Source organism: Erythrolamprus reginae, chromosome 1 (genome assembly GCF_031021105.1).
Source record: "Erythrolamprus reginae isolate rEryReg1 chromosome 1, rEryReg1.hap1, whole genome shotgun sequence".
In the NCBI taxonomy this organism is placed as follows: domain Eukaryota; kingdom Metazoa; phylum Chordata; class Lepidosauria; order Squamata; family Dipsadidae; genus Erythrolamprus; species Erythrolamprus reginae.
In genome coordinates this window covers 157,918,454-157,937,824 of record NC_091950.1, presented here as the reverse complement: position 1 = coordinate 157,937,824, position 19,371 = coordinate 157,918,454, and the positions used below count along the sequence as shown (strand labels likewise).

Here is a 19,371-nt window from a genome sequence, read left to right as displayed (position 1 = left end):
GTCTTTCTTTGTACTGGGGAAAGATGAAAGCAATATCCCACAGGGATGCGTTTCGGGAGCCATCGAAGCAATGGTCAATTTGATATAGCAGACATAAAGGACTCAAGTTGTAAATATGTAAAAAAAAGAAGAAGATTCTTGTCACTATATTTTTAACTTTGACAAATTCAAGTTCAGAACTTCCGATCAAAATTTGCACAGGCTATTTAATCCGCCACAAGCTACAGTGCTGGAAAGTTCATTTTGGTTCCATCTTCAGTATGTATAAGACGCATTGACTGTATTGTAAGTTGTGAAGAATAATGGATGTTCTTGTTTTGTTTTCCGGTTATATCTGATTGCTTGCATGAGCCACGAATGCACTGAAGCGTGGTATTGTTTGAAGAGGAAAGCTTCCTAGCTTTAACCGCATTTGCTCTTAGAGCAGCTTATGCACTGTGTAGACTCACCATACTAATTTTTCTTTCTTTTAATTAGGTGAAAAATTTGATGGTGCATGGGCAGTTGGGGACCTGGTCTCCGTGGCAACCATGTGAACACTCAGATGGAGATAGCACAGGTTCCTGCATGTGCAGATCACGGTTGTGTAACAGCCCTCAGCCACGGTGTGGTGGACGTGACTGTGAAGGACCCAGGATAGAAATTGCAAATTGCTCAAGGTACTTCAGCATGTTTGTCTCTCGAGTCACCAGAAGGACGGAACTGTTCCTTTCAACATACAGTATTATGAATTTTCCACCATATTACATCTTGATCCAACATGCTTATAGACCTTTAACCTGTCTACAGAAAAATATACTAGGCCACTAAATATTTATTATAACAAATAGTAGAGCTGATAGATTATTTTGGAATTTGAACCCTTTTCAGTAGATTACATTAGAACACTGAGCTAAATCTGCCTCATGGAAATTAATCAGTACATTTAAAAAAATCAAAATTAGCTGTATCTGTTTTCCTGATGTAATATCAGATCTTGTTACCAAGCAGGCTTTTCCCCATGTCATGTGAATATATCCCAGTATCTTTGCAATAGATATTCAAATATTTTCTAAGTATGCACATTTAAGACTCTGGAATAATGACAATACCTGATTGTGTTCTCCATCACCACAATCACCCTCGGAATTTCCAATCTCATCTACTTAAAGGCAGAATTCTTAGTGAGTGAAGAATTTGGAGGAGGAAAAGGTTATTCCAAACCACTGGGATAGCCGTAAAGTAGGACAATGTACACCATATTCCTGACTTATTAACACTGGATAGTTTGACCACTGTATCATTGATATTTCCAAATGGTTTCATGCAAATAAATGAGCTGCCATGTAAAAATAGGCCATTAAATTTAGCACTATTTTTTTAAAAGTCTTTTTTCAACTGTGCTATGTGAGATGCTAGCATTGGGATTCCTACACCAAACTCTGGTTTCCCCATTGTACTTGGCTGCAGAATTATTTTCTATACTATTTGGAACCGTCATCATCCAAGATAGGGACATTTTCCATAGGAAAAATGGTGGCAGGGTGAAAGGTTAATGGACTCCATTAGGGCAGTAGTCCCATCTCAAATTAAACAATTATTATCTCAACACACAAAGGCATTTTGATCTTGGCAAAGTGTACAAGATATTTTGTTAAGAGACATTGTGGTTATGTTGAGCTTAGCCCACAATTGCATTTGATTAATTTATATTGATTGACTCATAACTAGAGGGACTTAGTGGCTCAGTGGTTAAGTTGCTGAATCTTAGACCATTAAAATTCAAGATCTGAACGCTGTGAAAAAGAATGAGCTCCCGTCACTTGTTAGCTCCTGCTAACATATCAATTTGAAAGAATGCAAATGCAAATAGATAAATAGGTACCACATTATAAGTACTGTATATGGGAAAGCAATAGCATTCCATGTTTCACCATAGTTTGCATTGCTGTGTCATGATGTTATACTATGGCCATGGAAATGTCTCTGGGCAACACTGGCTCTTTGGCTTAAGAAACTACCTCCTAAAGTTGGTCACAACCTATCAGTTGAATCACCTTCCATTTTCCCAGTCCATTATTCCTCCTGTGTCACTTATGTCTCAGTATGGCTATCTTTTTCAGCAGGCTTTCTTCATTAAATCCCAACCCCTCAATATCTGACCTGGTTCCAATGTCTTTGATAAAGAATATACATTAGCTCCATTAACTGTGTGAGTTCTAGCACTACCTCAATATGAAAACAAAAGTAATGAGCTTGGTTTTTTTTTTAAAAAAACAGAAACAGGAAAGACATGAAATTTGAAACTTGGAAGATTAACTTTTCAAAATCTGAGACTACATCTTTGAGAGAGTAAACGATATGGATGTTATACTGTAGAATGGTGTGAGGTTATTAATGAAAAAAAAGACTGGTCAATTTTTTTTCAGTATCACTGGTAAGGTGTTTTAGTACTGAAGCAGCAGTTCAAACACATTTATTCTATTCGCCTAGGTCATGGGTAGTCAAAGTTGGCTCTTCTATGACATGTGGACTTCAACTCCCAGAATTCGTGAGCTAGCATGATTGGCTTAGGAATTCTGAGCAGGGCCGCCGATAGACCGGTACTACTGGGAGTGGCGTCACGGGCCCGGGGAAATTGAATAATGGGGGGGGGCGCTTCTCCTGCTGAGCCCAGTCCTCTCCCAGTGGCTTTCGGCTCCTCCCGCCAAGGAGCTGCAAGGCTGGCCTCGGAGCCCCGCGCGACCAGCGTTCCCTTGTGCCCGGTGGACTCCCCTTTCCTAAACCCCCACCAGCCCCCTCCTTCCCTTCCCGCCCTGCCCTCCTTCCCTGAGGCGTCCCTTGCCCATCATCCCCTGCCGGGCAATGGGGCAGCGGGACTGCTAGATGGGCAGCTCTTCCGGCGAGGGTGGGCAAGGCGCGCCCTTCTCAGCTCTCGGCCTCCGCCCACGCAGAAAGCATCCTTCCTCGCACCCAGCGCCGGCCATGGGGGCTTCCGCCGCCGCCTTCCGCAAGGCCCCCCGAGGAGCCGCGTGGGTCTCCAGCCTTCTCCTGGTGAGTCACCGCGGCAAGGATGTGGGCGAGGGAGAAAGGGAAGAACCCGGCACCTCGGGCGCTTCCCTCTTGCTGAGCGGGGGAGGGAAGGAGCCGGCATAGTCAAAATCACAATTTCTTTAGTTTCTTTTTCTTTCTTTCTCTATTTCTCTCTTGCTCTTTCATTCTTTTTTCTTTATCTTGCTTTCTTTCTTTCTCTTGCTTTCTCTCCTTCCTTCCCTCTTTCCATTTCTTTCATTCCCCCTCTCTTTTTATTTCTCTTTCATTCTCTTTCTTTCCTCTTTCTTTCTTTCTTTCTTTCGTTTCTTTTTCTTTCTTTCTCTCTTTCTCTCTTGCTCTTTCATTCTTTTTTCTTTCTCTTGCTTTCTTTCTTCCTCTTTCTTTCTCTTCTTCCTTCCCTCCTTCCATTTCTTTCATTCCCCCTCTCCCTTTTTATTTCTCTTTCATTCTCTTTCTTTCTTTCTCTTTCTTTCTCTCTTTTACCTTCCCTTCCTCTATTTCTTCTTTTCTTTCTCCTTCCTACCTTCTTCCCTCCCTCCCTTCCTTCAGTCCTTCCTCTCTTACTCTACCCTTTCATAAGTTTCCTTCCTTCCTTCCTCTGTTCCTGTCCCTTCCCCCTTTCTTTCTTTCTTTCTTTCTTTCCTTCCCTCCCTCCATTTCTTGCTTTCCTTCTCCTGTCTCCCTTCTTTCCTCCCTCACTCCCTTCTTTCACTCCTTCCTCTCTTACTCTCCCCTTTCACACCTTTCCTTGCTTCCTTTGCACCCTTCCTCTGTTCCTGTCCCTTCCCTCTTTCCTTCCTTCCTTCCCACCCTCCGTCCATTCATTCACCCATTCCTCTCTTGATCGCCCCTTTTACCATTCCTTCCTTCTTTCCTTCCTTCCTTCCTTCATAGCTCGCCCTTGCTTTTCTTCCCTTCCTTCCAGATGGGAGTGCCCCCTCAAGACACCTGCCTGACTGCTGGTACCCTGCTTTTTCTCTCCCCTCGTCCTTTCCAGCTCCTTGCCGGTGGCTGCCGGGTGTGGGATCCCCCTCCCCTCTCCCCTCGCTAGAAAGCACATGGTTTTGTCAACAAGAAGGGAGAAGTGCCAAGGAGCCATAAATAAGCCTCGCTCCGCCTGACCGATGCCAGGATCTTTCTTTCCCTTGTCACTCCCGCTTCTTTCTTTCTCCTGGACGAGTCCACACAATTGGCTTAACCCAGTTCCTGAAATAGCCTATGGCAGTGCTTCCCAATCTTGACAACTTGAAGATATCTGGACTTCAACTCCCAGAATTCCCCAGCCAGCATTCTGGGAGTTAAAGTCCAGATATCTTCAAGTTGCCAAGGTTGGGAAACACTGGCCTATGGGACCGCCTCGCTTGGCGTGAAGCGGGAAATGATCCCCGGGGGATGGAGTGGCTTGGCAACTTAAAATAGTTTTAAAATGGCGGGGGGGGGGGGGGTCCAGACACTTAGGCTGTATGGGGCCCCAAAATTCCTGATGGTGGCCCTGATTCTGAGCATTGAAGTCCGCAAGTCACAGAAGAGCCAACTTTGCCTACCCCTGTCCTAGGTAACAGAGATTAAGATTTAATTCTGTGAAGTTACCTGAAAGCTATTCTTCTAGTATTATGTGTTCCTGACATGTATATGTTATCAGCTGATCAAATGATATATTTTAGAGATGAAGGCATGCATACCAATGCATAAATAAATGCATACAGTAAGTTGATGTATCTGTAACTGTGCATTTACACCTCTCTTCTAATGTCTATGCACTCTTCAGGTAGTTATTGATAAAAAAAATCTGTTTAGTATCATTATAACAAGACAAATACACTTCATATGCTACGTTGGGTGCTTGGCAGTCCAAGCTGTCACACTTGAAGGAGTTTAATTCATCTTTCTTTAGGATGCTATACATACCTTTGACAAAATAACCTAGTGGAGACATGGAAAATTCCTGCGTAATGTGGATGTTTCTTGTGGAGAATGTTTCTACATATTTCAACCTAGATTAGTTCCTCTGTAGAATCTATTCAGCCAGTTTTCGCTTGGCTGACTTAAGAGCAGGCTCTTTGAATCTCACTGGAAAGGAATGGTTTTCCATCTCTTTGCTAGAAAACATTAGTATTTGGAATAAAATTACCAACTGAGGCGATAGAACTTTATTAGTTACTTAGACTTAATATGCAAAGGTGTGTTTTGTGCTTATGAAAATGGTGTGATAGATAATTATTCTGATTTTCTGAACAGAACCTGGTACTGAAAAGATTTCTCAAAATCTCCCACTGAGTTTGTGACTCACCTGGGATATGAATATCTGTCTTCTCTCACTCCAGGATGACACAAGATTAAAAAAATAAAAGTTTGATTAGATTTTTTAGAACCTCCCTGGTTGTTGGTTTTTTAAAAGTAGTTTATACAGCTGTTACAACTCCACCATGTGGAACATCATTTTCTCTGCAAGAGATATAAGAAACTTGGTATAATAATTTATTTCTTGCCAGCATTGTTGATCAGTTAAGTTAGAACACCATAAGATTCGTCTGTAGGAAATAGATGAAAAATGTACTGAATGTAAACATTTAGTACCTGTTAGGAAATACAGCTATATGATCATCTTATATTCATCACAGGTCTACAATTTTCCATTTTAACTGGCTTCGTATGCAATATGATTCTTTTGTTAGAATATTTAAAGGAGAGGTTTTACTAACAAATCTAAGATTTCTATCGAAAATGACACTGTGATAATAAAAACCTTATTGAGAAGTGAATGTAAATCAAGCCTCAGTCTTTGAAGATCAGAATATTTAAACAAGAAGTCTGAACATATAAAACTTTGTATTCTGACTGCTATTCCAAACATATAGTATGTTTGACAAATGGTTGAATTATTTACATATGGTTATATTGACACAGGGACACGGAATTAGCTAATAGCTTTAAATTTTGTGTATGATTTTGATTTGTATTTTGATGGTTTTGTTGTTTGTGTTTTTCCTGTATCAGTTTGAATGTAGTAAGCATTTATTCATTTTTTGTTCCATTTTATCAAAACATTTTTTGATGTTCAGTTTTTTCCTAGTTGCTTAATTGCAAAAATGTCATGCCCTCCAATGAAAGAGAAATAAAATACTACTGATCTAAAGTCATGCTCATTCCCAAGAGAAAATAAGAGAACAAATTGGATAAGTGTAGACAAAGGTCAAGTTTTAATTCTAATATTCCTGCTACAACAGCTGAACTACCAGCTACTTTTTAGTTTCCAGACTCTTCAGCTGCATCTATTTTCCACATAAACGTTCAGAAATCCAAAAAGGTATATAGTTTGTGAAAAAGACTTGAGAGCAAACTTTAAAAAAAAATTGACCTCATCTTCCAAGGTAGAGAAAACAGGAATGTTGGAATGATAGAAGAACCGTGTCAAGTTCTATTTCATGATTTTTTCATGGAGAGGATACAAGTTTGTTCCTGAAATGTATTTTCTATTGGGATTAAGAAAACAACGTATCTGTTTGAAGAATAGGAAGTACAACCTGAATCTTTCTCAAAGAAGTTGGTGCAAATATTGGAGTGATTCTTCACTTCATTATCTGGACCTTAATATTAACATATGTTAATATTAACACATGTTATGAACATTTAAAAAACCTTATTGAAAAATCACACTAGCAAAGGTTATTTAGAAGATTCAAGTATACACATATTCTATTTGTTTCTATGTTATCCCACCATTCATAAACATACATGGAATATAAAGATTACCTAAAGCGAAACATTAATAGAAATGTCAATAAGATATATAAAAACAATAGTAGCAAAAAAAGGGCCATAAAACCTATAATTTATGTTTAACCATTGTGGTTTGTTTTTTAACCAATGCAAGTTCTTAGAGATATTATCGGAATCTTTTAAAATATACAGTACATTAAAAATATGTGTAAACAAATGTCCACTGTTCATCTGTATGGAGAACATTGTTAACATAAGAACATTAAAAGAGCCATGCTGCAAATGACAATGTTCTAATTTTTAGACAGTAATTTTTATAGTTTTTATCTTTATCTTTTAAAAAGTTCATAACTGATTCTAGTTGTTCAAATGTTGCAGAGTCACTGCTTTGTTACCTAAAACACGTAATTGGTAAGAAATCAAACTTCCAAAGCCAGGCTAACTTTAATCCTCCCTTATCAACCTTGTTCTCCCTCTTCTTTTTCTGCAATGCCATAAAATGTTGTCACAAAGTTCACAAATATGAAAAGTTAAAGCCAGCGAATAAATTTATGAACAATGAGGAATGTATGAGGAATTTGGTTTATATAATTTAAATGTATTTGTGTTGTAATTTATCTAGGGATAAATCTGCTCACAATGAAATTACTACTTTTGAATTATCCTTATAATTATAAATTTTATAGCTGGGGGTATTTAATTCTATCAATACATTTTTAATAAATCTAGTCAGCTCTACACACCTGCTGGTACCTCATAGCCAGTGGGGTTGAGCTTATCATAAGACTGAACAAAAACCTTAACTTGGATGCCATGTTTTATCTCTCCTCCTTTCTCCTCCTTCTGTCAGGAATGGAGCTTGGACCCCATGGTCGTCCTGGGCCCCCTGCAGCACTTCCTGTGGGATTGGCTTTCAGGTCCGTCAGAGGTCATGCAGCAACCCTGCTCCGCGATACGGAGGCAGGGTCTGTGTCGGACAAAGCAGAGAGGAGCGGTGAGAGATGTTCTCCATCCCTAAACTTCTGTCAAACTTTAAACCACAGCTCTGTTTTCTTTGGAAAGAGGTGGACACTATGTGGCACTACATAGCTGATTTTTCTAGTCTAAACTTGCCCATTTGTGGTCATAATGCTCAGAAGCATCTCATCCGTGGCCCCTACCAAGGAGGCTGGGGAGCTGGCAACTGTCAATAGAACTATCCCAGCACCCTTATTTAGCACCTATTTTTTATTTTTACTTCTAATAGAAATTATATTGTTTCTCCAAACCTTTTCTGAATGATTTTACAATTGTCTTTTACTGTTGTTATTGTTTTCAGTCATTTCATTTGTTTTATGTGATTTAATTCTTACTGTGTTTTTTTTAATTGATCTTTTTATTATTTGGTTCCTAGATTGTAATCTGTCTTGCAGAACTCAGGGTGGAAATGAAGGCTAGAAATATACAAAACTTTGGAATTGTGATTAATTAAAATCAAACTCATGCTGGGAAGCATGTGCATCACTGTTACGTTGTCAAAATTGCTGATTCAGGAAGGCAAAGTCTACATCAAATTCCACTCCGGCATAATATACCTTTGAACAGATCCTAATATCTATCCTAAGGCCACTTAGTGCTTAAGCAAGAGGGATATTTCTCTCCAGTAATAAATGAAGGTTGCCAATTCAAAGAGCGATGTGTGAGGAATGTTATAAATTGGGGCGTTGGCACTGGAATACTCTCTAAAAGTTGTCCCTTTCTCAAATCCTCCAGAACCCTCACCTCCCCAAACATCTAACCTATCAGGGATTCAACATGCTAAGGCATTATAGGATGTTGAATATGTAAAAAAGGCATGGAGCTTGGGAAAGAATAGAATAACAGAATAGCATAGTCGGAAGGGACCTTGGAGTCTTTTACTCCAACTCCCTGCTCAAACAGGAAACCATACCATTTCAGACAAATGGTAATCCAATCTCTTCTTTAAAACCTCCAGTGTTGGAGGCACCCACAACTTTACCCCCAACTCACCACGCTGAGTCCTTTTGGAGAAGGGCGGTTTATAAATCTAAGTAATTCAATTAAATTAAATTATACCTTATTAGAGGTAGGCCTGGCTGAGCCAAAGTCTGACCAAGAGAATTCTTAGGAGAAAATAGTAATATAATATGGTCTTGTGTTGTACAGCCTTGGTGGCTTCTAGTAATTAATTACTCAAAAAGATAATATCTAGGAGTTGCCATAAAAGCAACCACTGTTTTTACAGAAAGATACATTGCCCGCATTGCATGTTCAGGAAGCTTATTTTAAATGCAGGCTGTCGCTATTTGTGGGGAAATGTTTTTTTTTTCTTATAAAAATACGATTAACCATAGAAATGATATTACAGTAAATGGGTTTGTGTATGATTTAGATCTGGGAGTAGTATACTCCAAAATAAAGAGAATATGCAGCGAGTCCATAACAGAATTATGGTTAAGACCATAATTGACTTGTATTTTTCCTACATACTTTGTTGCTGAAATCCCAAGATTTTAAAATATTTGCCAGTAATCCCTGAAAACACAGATTTACAAGACCCATGTACTGTTTTCTTGATTAAAGATAATCAGCATAAGCATCTTTAGGATTTCAGAATGTAAAATTCATTTACTCCATCATTCTCGACTTGTTTATGAGTTAACTTGTGACTAAGGAAAACAATGGTTTTCTTGTTTGCTTCACCAATTTCCTTGAACTTAGTGATCTATTTCTATTAAGGAACTAGGTAATTAATTTGAATTAGAATGTATCATATTGAAACAATCAAAATGACTCAGGGTCCGTGGACCACAGATTGAAACAACTGCTCTACTTTATAACCAGGCAATGAATGAATAAAAATAGTATAGCAATAAAATGTATTTTTATTAAGTATATGCACATCTTATTTCTAATATCTGGAAACCCTGAAGGAAGCACAAGAAACCTGACAGTAAAGTTGGATCCCAGCATGTTATACCAATGTTGTTTCAAATTGCAATTAAATAATAATTATAATATTAATGTTGAATCAAAGCAAAACCCAAAATGGTCTAACAATACAAACTGGTAAACCCTATGTTACCCATTCCCCAACTACTGAAAAATACTCTCAGCTTCAACTATTTTAAGCGTGATATTATTGAAAGAGAGTTGTATTTGGATTAAGGAAATCATCTTTTATTCCAATTCAATCAGATTAGCCAAAATTAGTTGGAAATTTACTGATTCCAGTGATTTAAACTTGGTAACCTATGTGTCCCATATCTTTTGGTGCTGTTGCATTTGTACTCAGATTAAGATTAGCTTCTTGATGGTACAAATAGATCTGAGGAATCATTTCCAACTTTTCCTTATGCTTGGGGAGATCTAGAACACTGATTGTGTCTTCTTCCATTCTCCTTCCCATTTTTATTTGCATTCAGATTCTGCAATGAGAACAGTCCATGCCCATTACCAATCTTCTGGTCTTCGTGGGGCCCTTGGAATAAATGTAGCGCAAACTGCGGTGGAGGCATGCACTCCAGGCAGAGGTCCTGTGAAAATGGAAACTCTTGCCCAGGCTGTGCTGTGGTAGGTTTTCTAGTTAAACAGTTTGATATTGCTTTGTTGGATGACTTTGCCTCTCTTCAACATTCCCGTAACAGCTTCCTCCGAGACTTGCTACAGGAGAAAAAATAACATAAAAATAAGCATCTCAAGAAACAATATGCAATTGGATGCAAGATAGAGGGTGCTTCTGTTACTTTGAAGGAGACAGTGATGTGTCGTTTCTTCAATGGTTCTAGATAATTTTTCATCCAATTTCTTTCCCTTTCTCAGTAAGGTCATTGAGTTCCAGAGTGTCCTAGAGGAAACAAATTATCTGGACCCATTGCAATTGGATTTCAGGCTGCAGCAAAAAAAAAAAAGACACACTTGATCACACTTGCTTGATGAGCCCTGTAAAGCCAGGATAAAAATAGGCAGCTTTTGATACCATTGATAATAGTATCTTTAAGACCAGCTAGGAATCTAGCAATGGAAAGTCTGGTGTTGCAGTGGTTCTCCTCCTTTCTCCTTGGTCTTTTCCAGTCAATGTTTGGAAGGTAGAGAGAGATTCAATATGAAGCTTCTGGATCAGGGTGCTTCAGGACTTGACATTTCTTCAATAACATCATAGTCTATACACAGAAACAGACACCATTACTAATATTGTTGATATTATGGCTTCTATTTTCCGATTCCATTCTTCAAAAGTCTCCTTCAGTATTTTCAATGTCATTATACTTTGCATCATCTGGCAGGTCTATATATCTTTCCTCCTTAGTCCCTTCTAGGATCTAGTTTTTGAAATCATTAATTTCTTTGATTATTTTATGTTATGTAAAAATCAAAACAAAATCTATTTCCCGTGAGAAGCTGTTTATGCTTTATCATTAATTCCAAAATCTTATTACGGTATATAAATTTTAATATTCATATTTTATCTGGACCCTTAGACCAGGAATAAAAGACCCTTAGGCCACTGGAATAAAAGTGTACTTAGGTTTTTGCTATTTATTTCAGATTAAATTCTTAATATTACGATTAACATTTCTTTTGTTCAGAATGAAAAGCAGATTTACAAGCCTTTTCAAACTTGCCATCTCAAAGGTCTTCAGAAGTAGTTAATGAGCAATTTCCAAAATTGATCAGAAGGTGAAGTTTATGAAGTTAGTTTCTTTTAAAAATCTTCACCGTGGTTCTGAGCAATATGGCTAGTCCCATTCCATTCAAACACATGAAAAAAACATTATTCTTAATCATTAATCTCCTTTTGGGGAGCAGCCATTCAAAACACACATGGGTAATCTTCCATCTTCTCTTTATCCAGTGGGATTCCAAAGAACCGATTCCTTGGATTTTATCATGATCATCTCTTCAGTTCATCATATGTTCCTCAAAAATCTCAATATGATTGCACTTCACCATTTAGAGCTGGTGCACCATTCGGGAATTCCCCTGCCCAATTAGTAACTGAGCTAGTTTTAATAAACTTTGTTATAAACGAATAAATGAATGAAGAATGAATGAATATTAGCAATTTATTCCTTCCTTCCCTCAACTGGGAATCTCTCTGTTACTCAAAAACATGTTGTGTTTTTGTGCTAATATTTAACCTATTAAATATGGCAATTAATTAAGCTTTATAGCAAAGCTGTGTTGGAGTTATAACTGGAGAGTGACAATTTTATAACTGGAGAATACAAATTTGATTAATAAATAAATAATAAATAAATAAATTTTACACGGAACTATATAAAATTATTATTATTATTATTATTATTATTATTATTATTATTATTATTATTATTATTTAGATTTGTATGCTGCCCTTCTCCGAAAACTCGGGGTGGCTGGAGTTAACATGGATGTCTCAGTTTTCAGTTGTTTATTTATTTATTTGTTTATTTATTGGTCATAGGATATGTTTGAGAAGAACTTGAATGCCTCATATTCAGAAGCAATGTCTAGCATAATAAGGAATGTTCTGCTACTTTTTAACAAGTCTGAGATACAACTGTGTTTCTATGTTACCTAAAGTTAATTTGAAACTCTGGTCTTATTGAGGATTAAATGAATGTCTTCAAAGTATATAAATGTTATTTTTGCTATAAGAAGTTAAACAGATATCCTCTAGAACAGAGGTGTCAAACTCATATCATTACGTTGTCATCATGTAACTTATCATGACTTTCTCCCCCTTCGCTAAAATGGGGGTGGGCCGAAGGTTTGACAGCCCTGCTCTAGAAGGAGTGTGTTGAAGAATAATATTAGACTGCTGTATTTTTCTAATTTGTTTAACAGAATAATAGAGTTTTGGGAGGGAGGGGGAAACCTTGAGACACTACCATTTCAGAAAAATAGTTGTTCAATCACTTATTAAAAACCTTCAGTGTTGGAGCAAGTTGTTCCACTGTCGTCAGGCATGGGGGAATTTAAATTTTCCCTTCCCCCTAGTCTTATAGAATTTATACATGGTATGCTTGTATGTATGAATTGTTCTTTAAATTGGGGTTTTTTAGATTATTTTTAATATTAGATTTGTTTACATTGTCTTTTTTATTGTTGTTAGCCGCCCCGAGTCTTCGGAGAGGGGCGGCATACAAATCTAATAAATAAATAAAAATAAATAATTGTTTTGTCAGGAAATTTCTTCTTAGTTCTATGTTGGTTTTCTTTTTTGATTAGTTTCCATCCTGCTGGCTCTTGTCCTGCTTTCAGGTGCTTTTTTGTCGCTTGTTTGTATCTTACGAGTAGAAACTAGTTACAGGAATAAACAAAACATAACTGCTTTGCCTATTCCTCTCTGAGACTCTGTGTCTTTAGATGAGAAGCTATATTTGACTTGGCAATATTTTTATCCAAAGAATAATTTTTGAGGCATTAACAAAGAATAACATTCAATCATGAAAATCTGTTTGTGAAGTGACACCCCCCAATGTTTTACCACCTTAGTGAACCCTAGGACTTGCCTATAAAATTTGTGTATATGTGCCTCAGCAATGTATATTATTCAGCTATGGCCTGCCACCTCAGTGTTATATTCTATTAATTAAAGCACTGGGAGCAATAAGATAACTTGTTTTATATGCCTTCTGAGCTTTACATTTCTGCCTCAACGATTTCTGTATTTTTAATCAAATATTCTAGATTTATCTTATGACTCCTTAAATTGTGGAGTACCCCAGGGTAGCGGTAAATTTGCATTTCCCCAACCAAATGTTAAAGATTCTGGTTTCATCCCCCCCCTTTTCCCCCTTTTCTTGCTTTCTATAGGAATACAAAACCTGCAGCCCAGAGGCCTGCCCAGAAGTGCGGAGAAGCACACCCTGGACCCCTTGGACCCCTACCAATATTACTCAAAGTGGGGCCCGCCAAGAACAGCGCTTCCGTTACACCTGTCGTGCTCAGCTGGCTGACCCCCATGACCTACAGTTTGGCAGAAAGAAGACAGAGAGTCGGTTTTGCCCCAATGATGGCTCCGCAGTTTGCGACACGGATTGTAGGTCTTGCCAGAAGGCAGACAACTTCAACTTCCTTGTTTCAGATAGTGGAAGCCTGGGTGGATGGAACAGTGGGTTGTATAAGCACCAATCTGGGCTGCTAGTAGAAGAGCAGATCAAAGCCAATCTGGTAGAGATGATGAATTCTGGGAAATTAGAATGCATGGAACTCCCAGGATTCAGTGGGTGGATTTTAATTTTTATGTTTATAAAGGTGCCCATCAGGCAGGGGTTACACTTACTAGCTGCTACTGGTGCGCTCACCTGTTAATCTGAGATTTAGCTTCTGTGCATGCGCAGCAAATGAAATCTCACGCAAGAATACTCTCACATGAGAGATTTTGCTGATTTTCAGTGATTTCTTTACTTCTATGCATGCGCAGAAGCAAAAACCCCATGGAAATTAACAAAATCTCACATGTGAGAGTGCCCTCATGCAAGATTTCACTTGCTGCACATGCGCAGAAACCAAATCTCACGTGGGCATATGGGCGTGCATGTCATAGGCATGGAGATGCAAGCACACCTCAATTTCTGCTACCGGAACCCAGTAATGAGCAGCCAAAATTTTTACTGCCACACTGTGTGTGTGGCTTATTTTGTGGGTGTGGCTTGATGGTCATGTGACTGGGTAGGAGTGGCTTGCCGGCCATGTGACCAGGTGGGAGTGACTTGAACAATCATCATCTTTCAAGTGAACTGTTAAGTCCTTGACTTACAACCTCACTGGTGTCTCTCTCTGGGGTGACAATTTGCTTTGCATTTCCCGTGCTCTCCTTCCTGGGTCCCCTCCTGCCTCAGGCTGGGTAGCTAGGCGAATGGGTGCCGATCAGCTGTTGAGAAAAGAGGGGGGAGGAAATGGGCCCCCTGCAATTCCTGCCGGTGCTGGTCTCCCTGCCGCTTTCCGAGGAGGAGGAAGAAGGTGGGAGGGGGAGGATAGTCAGCTGGAGCTGGGCACACAGCTTAATTTCTGCCGGTGGAACTGCATTCCACCCCGTCCTGCCTGCTGCCCACCCCTGCCGGAACCCCAATCCCAGCCATACGGGTGCAACCCGCTACTGGTGCCATAGTTCCCTCTAAGCTGAGCAGTGAGCAATCGCTCACTTAAAAATCATCATCAACTCAGAGTTTTCCAAACCTGCCCAGAAGCCGAGAGGGAAAGAGTGAGAGGGAAGGAGAGAGAGAGGAAGAGAGGAAGAGAGAGAAACAGATAGAAAAAAGAGAGGAAGGAAAAGAAAAAGAAAAAGAATGGGAGTAAGGAAGAGAGAAAGAAAATCAAAATCTAGTTTGAAACTAGCTCAACTATTTAAGTGGCATTTTGATATTGATAGAGTTGCCCTATTATGAGCTCACTGTTATAGACACACAGCACAGTATTTTATTTTGAAATTCTCTGAGGCAAAACAGGGTGGGTTTTTTATTTGTTTGTTTGTTTGTTTGTTTGTTTATTATTTCTGTGCCGCCCAGTCCCGAAGGGATTGCCGCTCAGACACTATACTTTTCCGCCCACCCCAAAAAAAAATTAGAGGGAACACTGACTGGTGCCCATCTCAAAATTCTCCAGAATTACTTTTATCAACTAGAATCACTCCAGGTATATAAATTGATTAGCTGGTTAATCATCCCAGCCATTATTTATACTTACTTATTTTGTGAGTATTTTATTGTTTTAACATTTTAATAATTTTAGAATAGTATTTGCCCAGAGTCAGTAATAGGGTTGGGCAGCTATAGAAACTGAATGAATGAATGAATGAATGAATGAATGAATGAATGAATGAATGAATGAATGATGCTACGTGAGGTATCCCAGAAGAAACTGGCAGTAAATGTGGCATTCTGGTTACATGCAAAAGTATGGTAATCAGAATCATCTATAGTAGTAATCTCACCTCAGTCTCACCCCAGAGACCGGTTCCCAGAAGGCAGTTTTTCCACAAATTGGGGGCGGCACATGGTTTCTTGCACTGCCTGGATCTTACACATGCGCAGATGGGGTTTCCTCACTTGTGCAGAGTGGTTCCTAGTGAGCCATGGGCCAGTTCCAGTCCACATCCCCCTTGGGTGTGACTAGAAGAAATACTTTAGTTTGTCTTCTTACCAAAATTCAGTTCTTTTTCACTCATTATTTGATGAGCAGAGCCTATATTTGCAATAACGTGCAAGTTTGCAGGCTTGATATGTTTTTTAAAAGGGGGTAGGCTTCATTTTATAAGAAAGCCATGGGAAACATTTATGAATTTATATCTGATTGGGATTTCTTTGACATTTAGACAACAAAGCATTTATTAACTGTCCTAATATACTTTGCAGAAGCATTCTGTCTCTGGTTCACATAGGCTAGTAAACTGTATCCTTGGGGTCTCCAGTTTATTTATTAAATCATTTGCAAATAGATAGACTTTGTTGTCAGCTACTGACCAAAAAAGACATTTCAAGATCATGATGAAAATCTCTATTAAGAAATCAGCTTGGTTGTGGGAAAGGCAATTTAGGGATCAGAAGGGAGATACATAAAATCTTAGATATCCGTATCTTATATACTCAGTAGGATATATTTCGCACAGTTTTCGTTGCTGTATCTCAAAATAATACGATATTGCTGAAAGAACCAGAAAGGCTTCCAAAGCAGCCAGGTAGCTGGGAAAACTCCATTATAAGGAAAGTTTACAATTTGCAGTTTTTAGTTTGGGGGGGGGAGGAATAATGAGAGAACTATTACATATTACTTACATAGTGCTGAAACTTGTTTGAAAGATAAGGAGAATTTCTTAAATGTTGTATAATTAAGATAGGTGTAATTAGGCTGCCACAAGATTGTAGCATTGGTTTGCTTTCTGTTCGTTCCCCTCATTTCTGCTAGCTGAGTATTTTGGGAACAGGATGGTAGATGCATGCATCTTTTCCACCAACACTCTTAAATTTCCTCCTAGTTTTCCCCCAGAATCATGCCACCTTCTTTATGATGTCTTCATTAATGTGAAGAATGGGATTCCTTTATTATCATTTTGTGCTATCAAAGCATAAAAATGTAGATGAGATTCTTTCCCTGGTGCTTACTCAGCACCAGACATTGGCAGAAAATCAGAACTAAAACAATCCTTTATGCAATACTAAGGAAGGTGGACATATCTTAGTTAAGAAGACCAAGCTGAATTTGATCTATGACATACTTCAGGAAGAGGAAATGGAAGATTTGTTTCAAAATTAAAGTAGCTGATCTATCAATATCTAATGAGCTATATCATGAATTATTTAACAACTTATTTTAATTTATTATAACGGTTAACAGCTCGTAATTTCTGATGGCCTTTGTAGGTCAGTTTCCATAAAATGTGGCCACAATATTATTACTGACTTCATTCTGCCCATTTGTGCAAGAGCAGATTACAACCTGGGCAGAAATTTGTGCTGCCTGAGTCAGAGACCTCCTTGCTGTGTTTTTAAGAAAGAGAGGTGGAAAGAGTACACCCTGTTTTCAGTAGAGCTGGGTTTGATGGTGCCTTGAGCTTTGCGTTAAACTGCAAAAACGTTGAACTTGGGGCAGAGTAACAAGCAAAACAAAAACGAAGAGGACCAACAGATGAATTACAATGCTTTGACTGCTTGAAATGGAGATAAAATGTAATTCATTGTATAATAGAGAAAGTTGTAGTTCGTCCTATTACCAGAAGGATGTTACATGGCTATCTTGTTTGCTTGGATTTTCTGTGCCCTATTAGTGTATTTAATTGCCACATTTTATTTCTCTCCCCAACTAGCTCTAGTCGAGGACCTTCTGAAGAGTGGCAAGACCTCTATCCGTATTATCAATGGCGGCTGGTCCTTTTGGGGGGGATGGTCATCTTGCACCCGGGATTGTGAACTGGGCTTCAGAACCAGGAAGCGAATGTGCACCAATCCTGAACCCAAGAATGGTGGTGTTCCTTGCATAGGATCTGCCATGGAATATCAGGATTGTAACCCACACCCTTGCCCAGGTAAGCCCTTTTTTGATTTAGCATGTAATCAAGACCTTTGGTATTCCAAGCATTGGACCACCTCTCTACAAAGTAACTTGTATTGCTTCACTGTACCATCCTAATTTCTCAGGCTGGCCTAATAGCATACTTCCTATGTTTAAGAACAATATCAAAATTGCTACTAGTCCAGAATAGTCCATTCTTTACCAGCATTGGCATTTTCACACAGAACAAAGTGCTTTGTCATTTGAGTGGTCCATATATTAAAATATTGATTCTAATCCTTAATTGTTTGTGGTCAGATTTTCTCAAAGACTGCTTTCCCATGTATTTGCCTACTTGAACTTGAGGTCCTTTGAGGTTTTCTCTGAATGCATTGACTAAGTGAAACGAGGGAAATAGTGCCTTAGGCAGGGAAAATATGTTCAGTTGTTGATGAACAATCCCAGCAAATATGATCATACTAATTATGTCATAATTATACAACATGCTCTGTATGTTGTATATACAACATACCACATTTTTCGGTCTATAAGACGCATCTTTTTACCTCAAAAAGGTGCATCAAAAAAGGGTGCATCTTATGCACCGGATGTGTGTGTGGGGGTCAGCGGCCACAGTGGCTATCCCCAAGGCTGCCCAGTGGTCGGCGAAGGTGCTCCAAGCAGAGGGCGCCAGCTGCAGAATTCCCAAGCTGAGGCAGCTTTTCTTGGAGCGCCTTCGCCGACCGCTGCACCCTCCCAAAGGGGCCCCGAAAGCGGGAGATTGGGGCGGCAGCTGATGGAGCCAAGCCAGGTCCCATTAGATGATTGAAGCTGCCCCGCGGGCTCGGCCCCAGGGATGAGTGGGGCATATGGCAGCAGCTTTGTAGAAGTGGGCGGGCATCACCTGAATGCATCCAGCCGGCGGAGGAGCCTACAGGGCAGCTTTGATCATCCGATGGGACGGGGCTCAGCTCCATCAGCCCCCGCCCCAATCTCCCACTTTCGGGGCCCCTTTGGGAGGGCGCAGTGGTCGGTGAAGGCGTGCCGAGAAAAGCTGCCTCAGCTTGGGAATTCTGCAGCTGGCGCCCTCTACTCGGAGCACCTTTGCTGACTGCTGCCCTCCCAAAGGCGCCCCCAAAGGTGGGAAATTAGGGTGGGGGCTGATGGAGACGAGCACCGTCCCACTGGATGATCGAATCTGCCCTGCGGGTTCCTCCGCTGGCTGGATACATTGAGGGGATGCCCGCCTGCTTCTTGGAAGCTGCTGCCATGCACCCTGCCTCAACTGCCTGGTGGCGGGCTTTTCAGGCATTCTTCCCAGGGTTCCTGCTGTCATTGTCCCAGCAGCGGCAGCAGCTGTCCCCAAGGTCGCCCAGCAGTCATCGGGTGGAGACTGGCAGCTCGGCCCCGGGGATGAGTGAGGCGTATGGCATCCAGCCAGCGGAGGAGCATGTGGGGCAGCTTCGATCATCTGGCGGATGGGGCTCAGCTCCATCAGCTCCCACTCCAATCTCCGAGCAAAGCACCTTTGCCGACTGCTGCGCCCTCCTAAAGGTGCCCCTGAAGGTGGGAGATTGGGGTGGGGGCTGATGGAGACGAGCCCCTTTCACTGAGCAATGAGAGCATCTGCACCAAGACAAATTC

General features: G+C 39.9%; 1 protein-coding gene across 2 annotated transcripts in view; it reads left to right on the top strand.

Moving 5' to 3' along the window:
• SEMA5B (semaphorin 5B) overlaps window positions 1-19,371 on the top strand; it is a 622,390-nt gene that overhangs the window by 566,978 nt on the left and 36,041 nt on the right. For both annotated transcript variants that reach the window (XM_070730236.1, XM_070730229.1), the window contains 5 exons: window positions 478-659; window positions 7,604-7,747; window positions 10,179-10,326; window positions 13,555-13,780; window positions 17,543-17,761. In XM_070730236.1, the coding sequence (XP_070586337.1) occupies window positions 478-659; window positions 7,604-7,747; window positions 10,179-10,326; window positions 13,555-13,780; window positions 17,543-17,761 (919 nt within the window). The remainder of the gene's footprint in view (window positions 1-477; window positions 660-7,603; window positions 7,748-10,178; window positions 10,327-13,554; window positions 13,781-17,542; window positions 17,762-19,371) is intronic.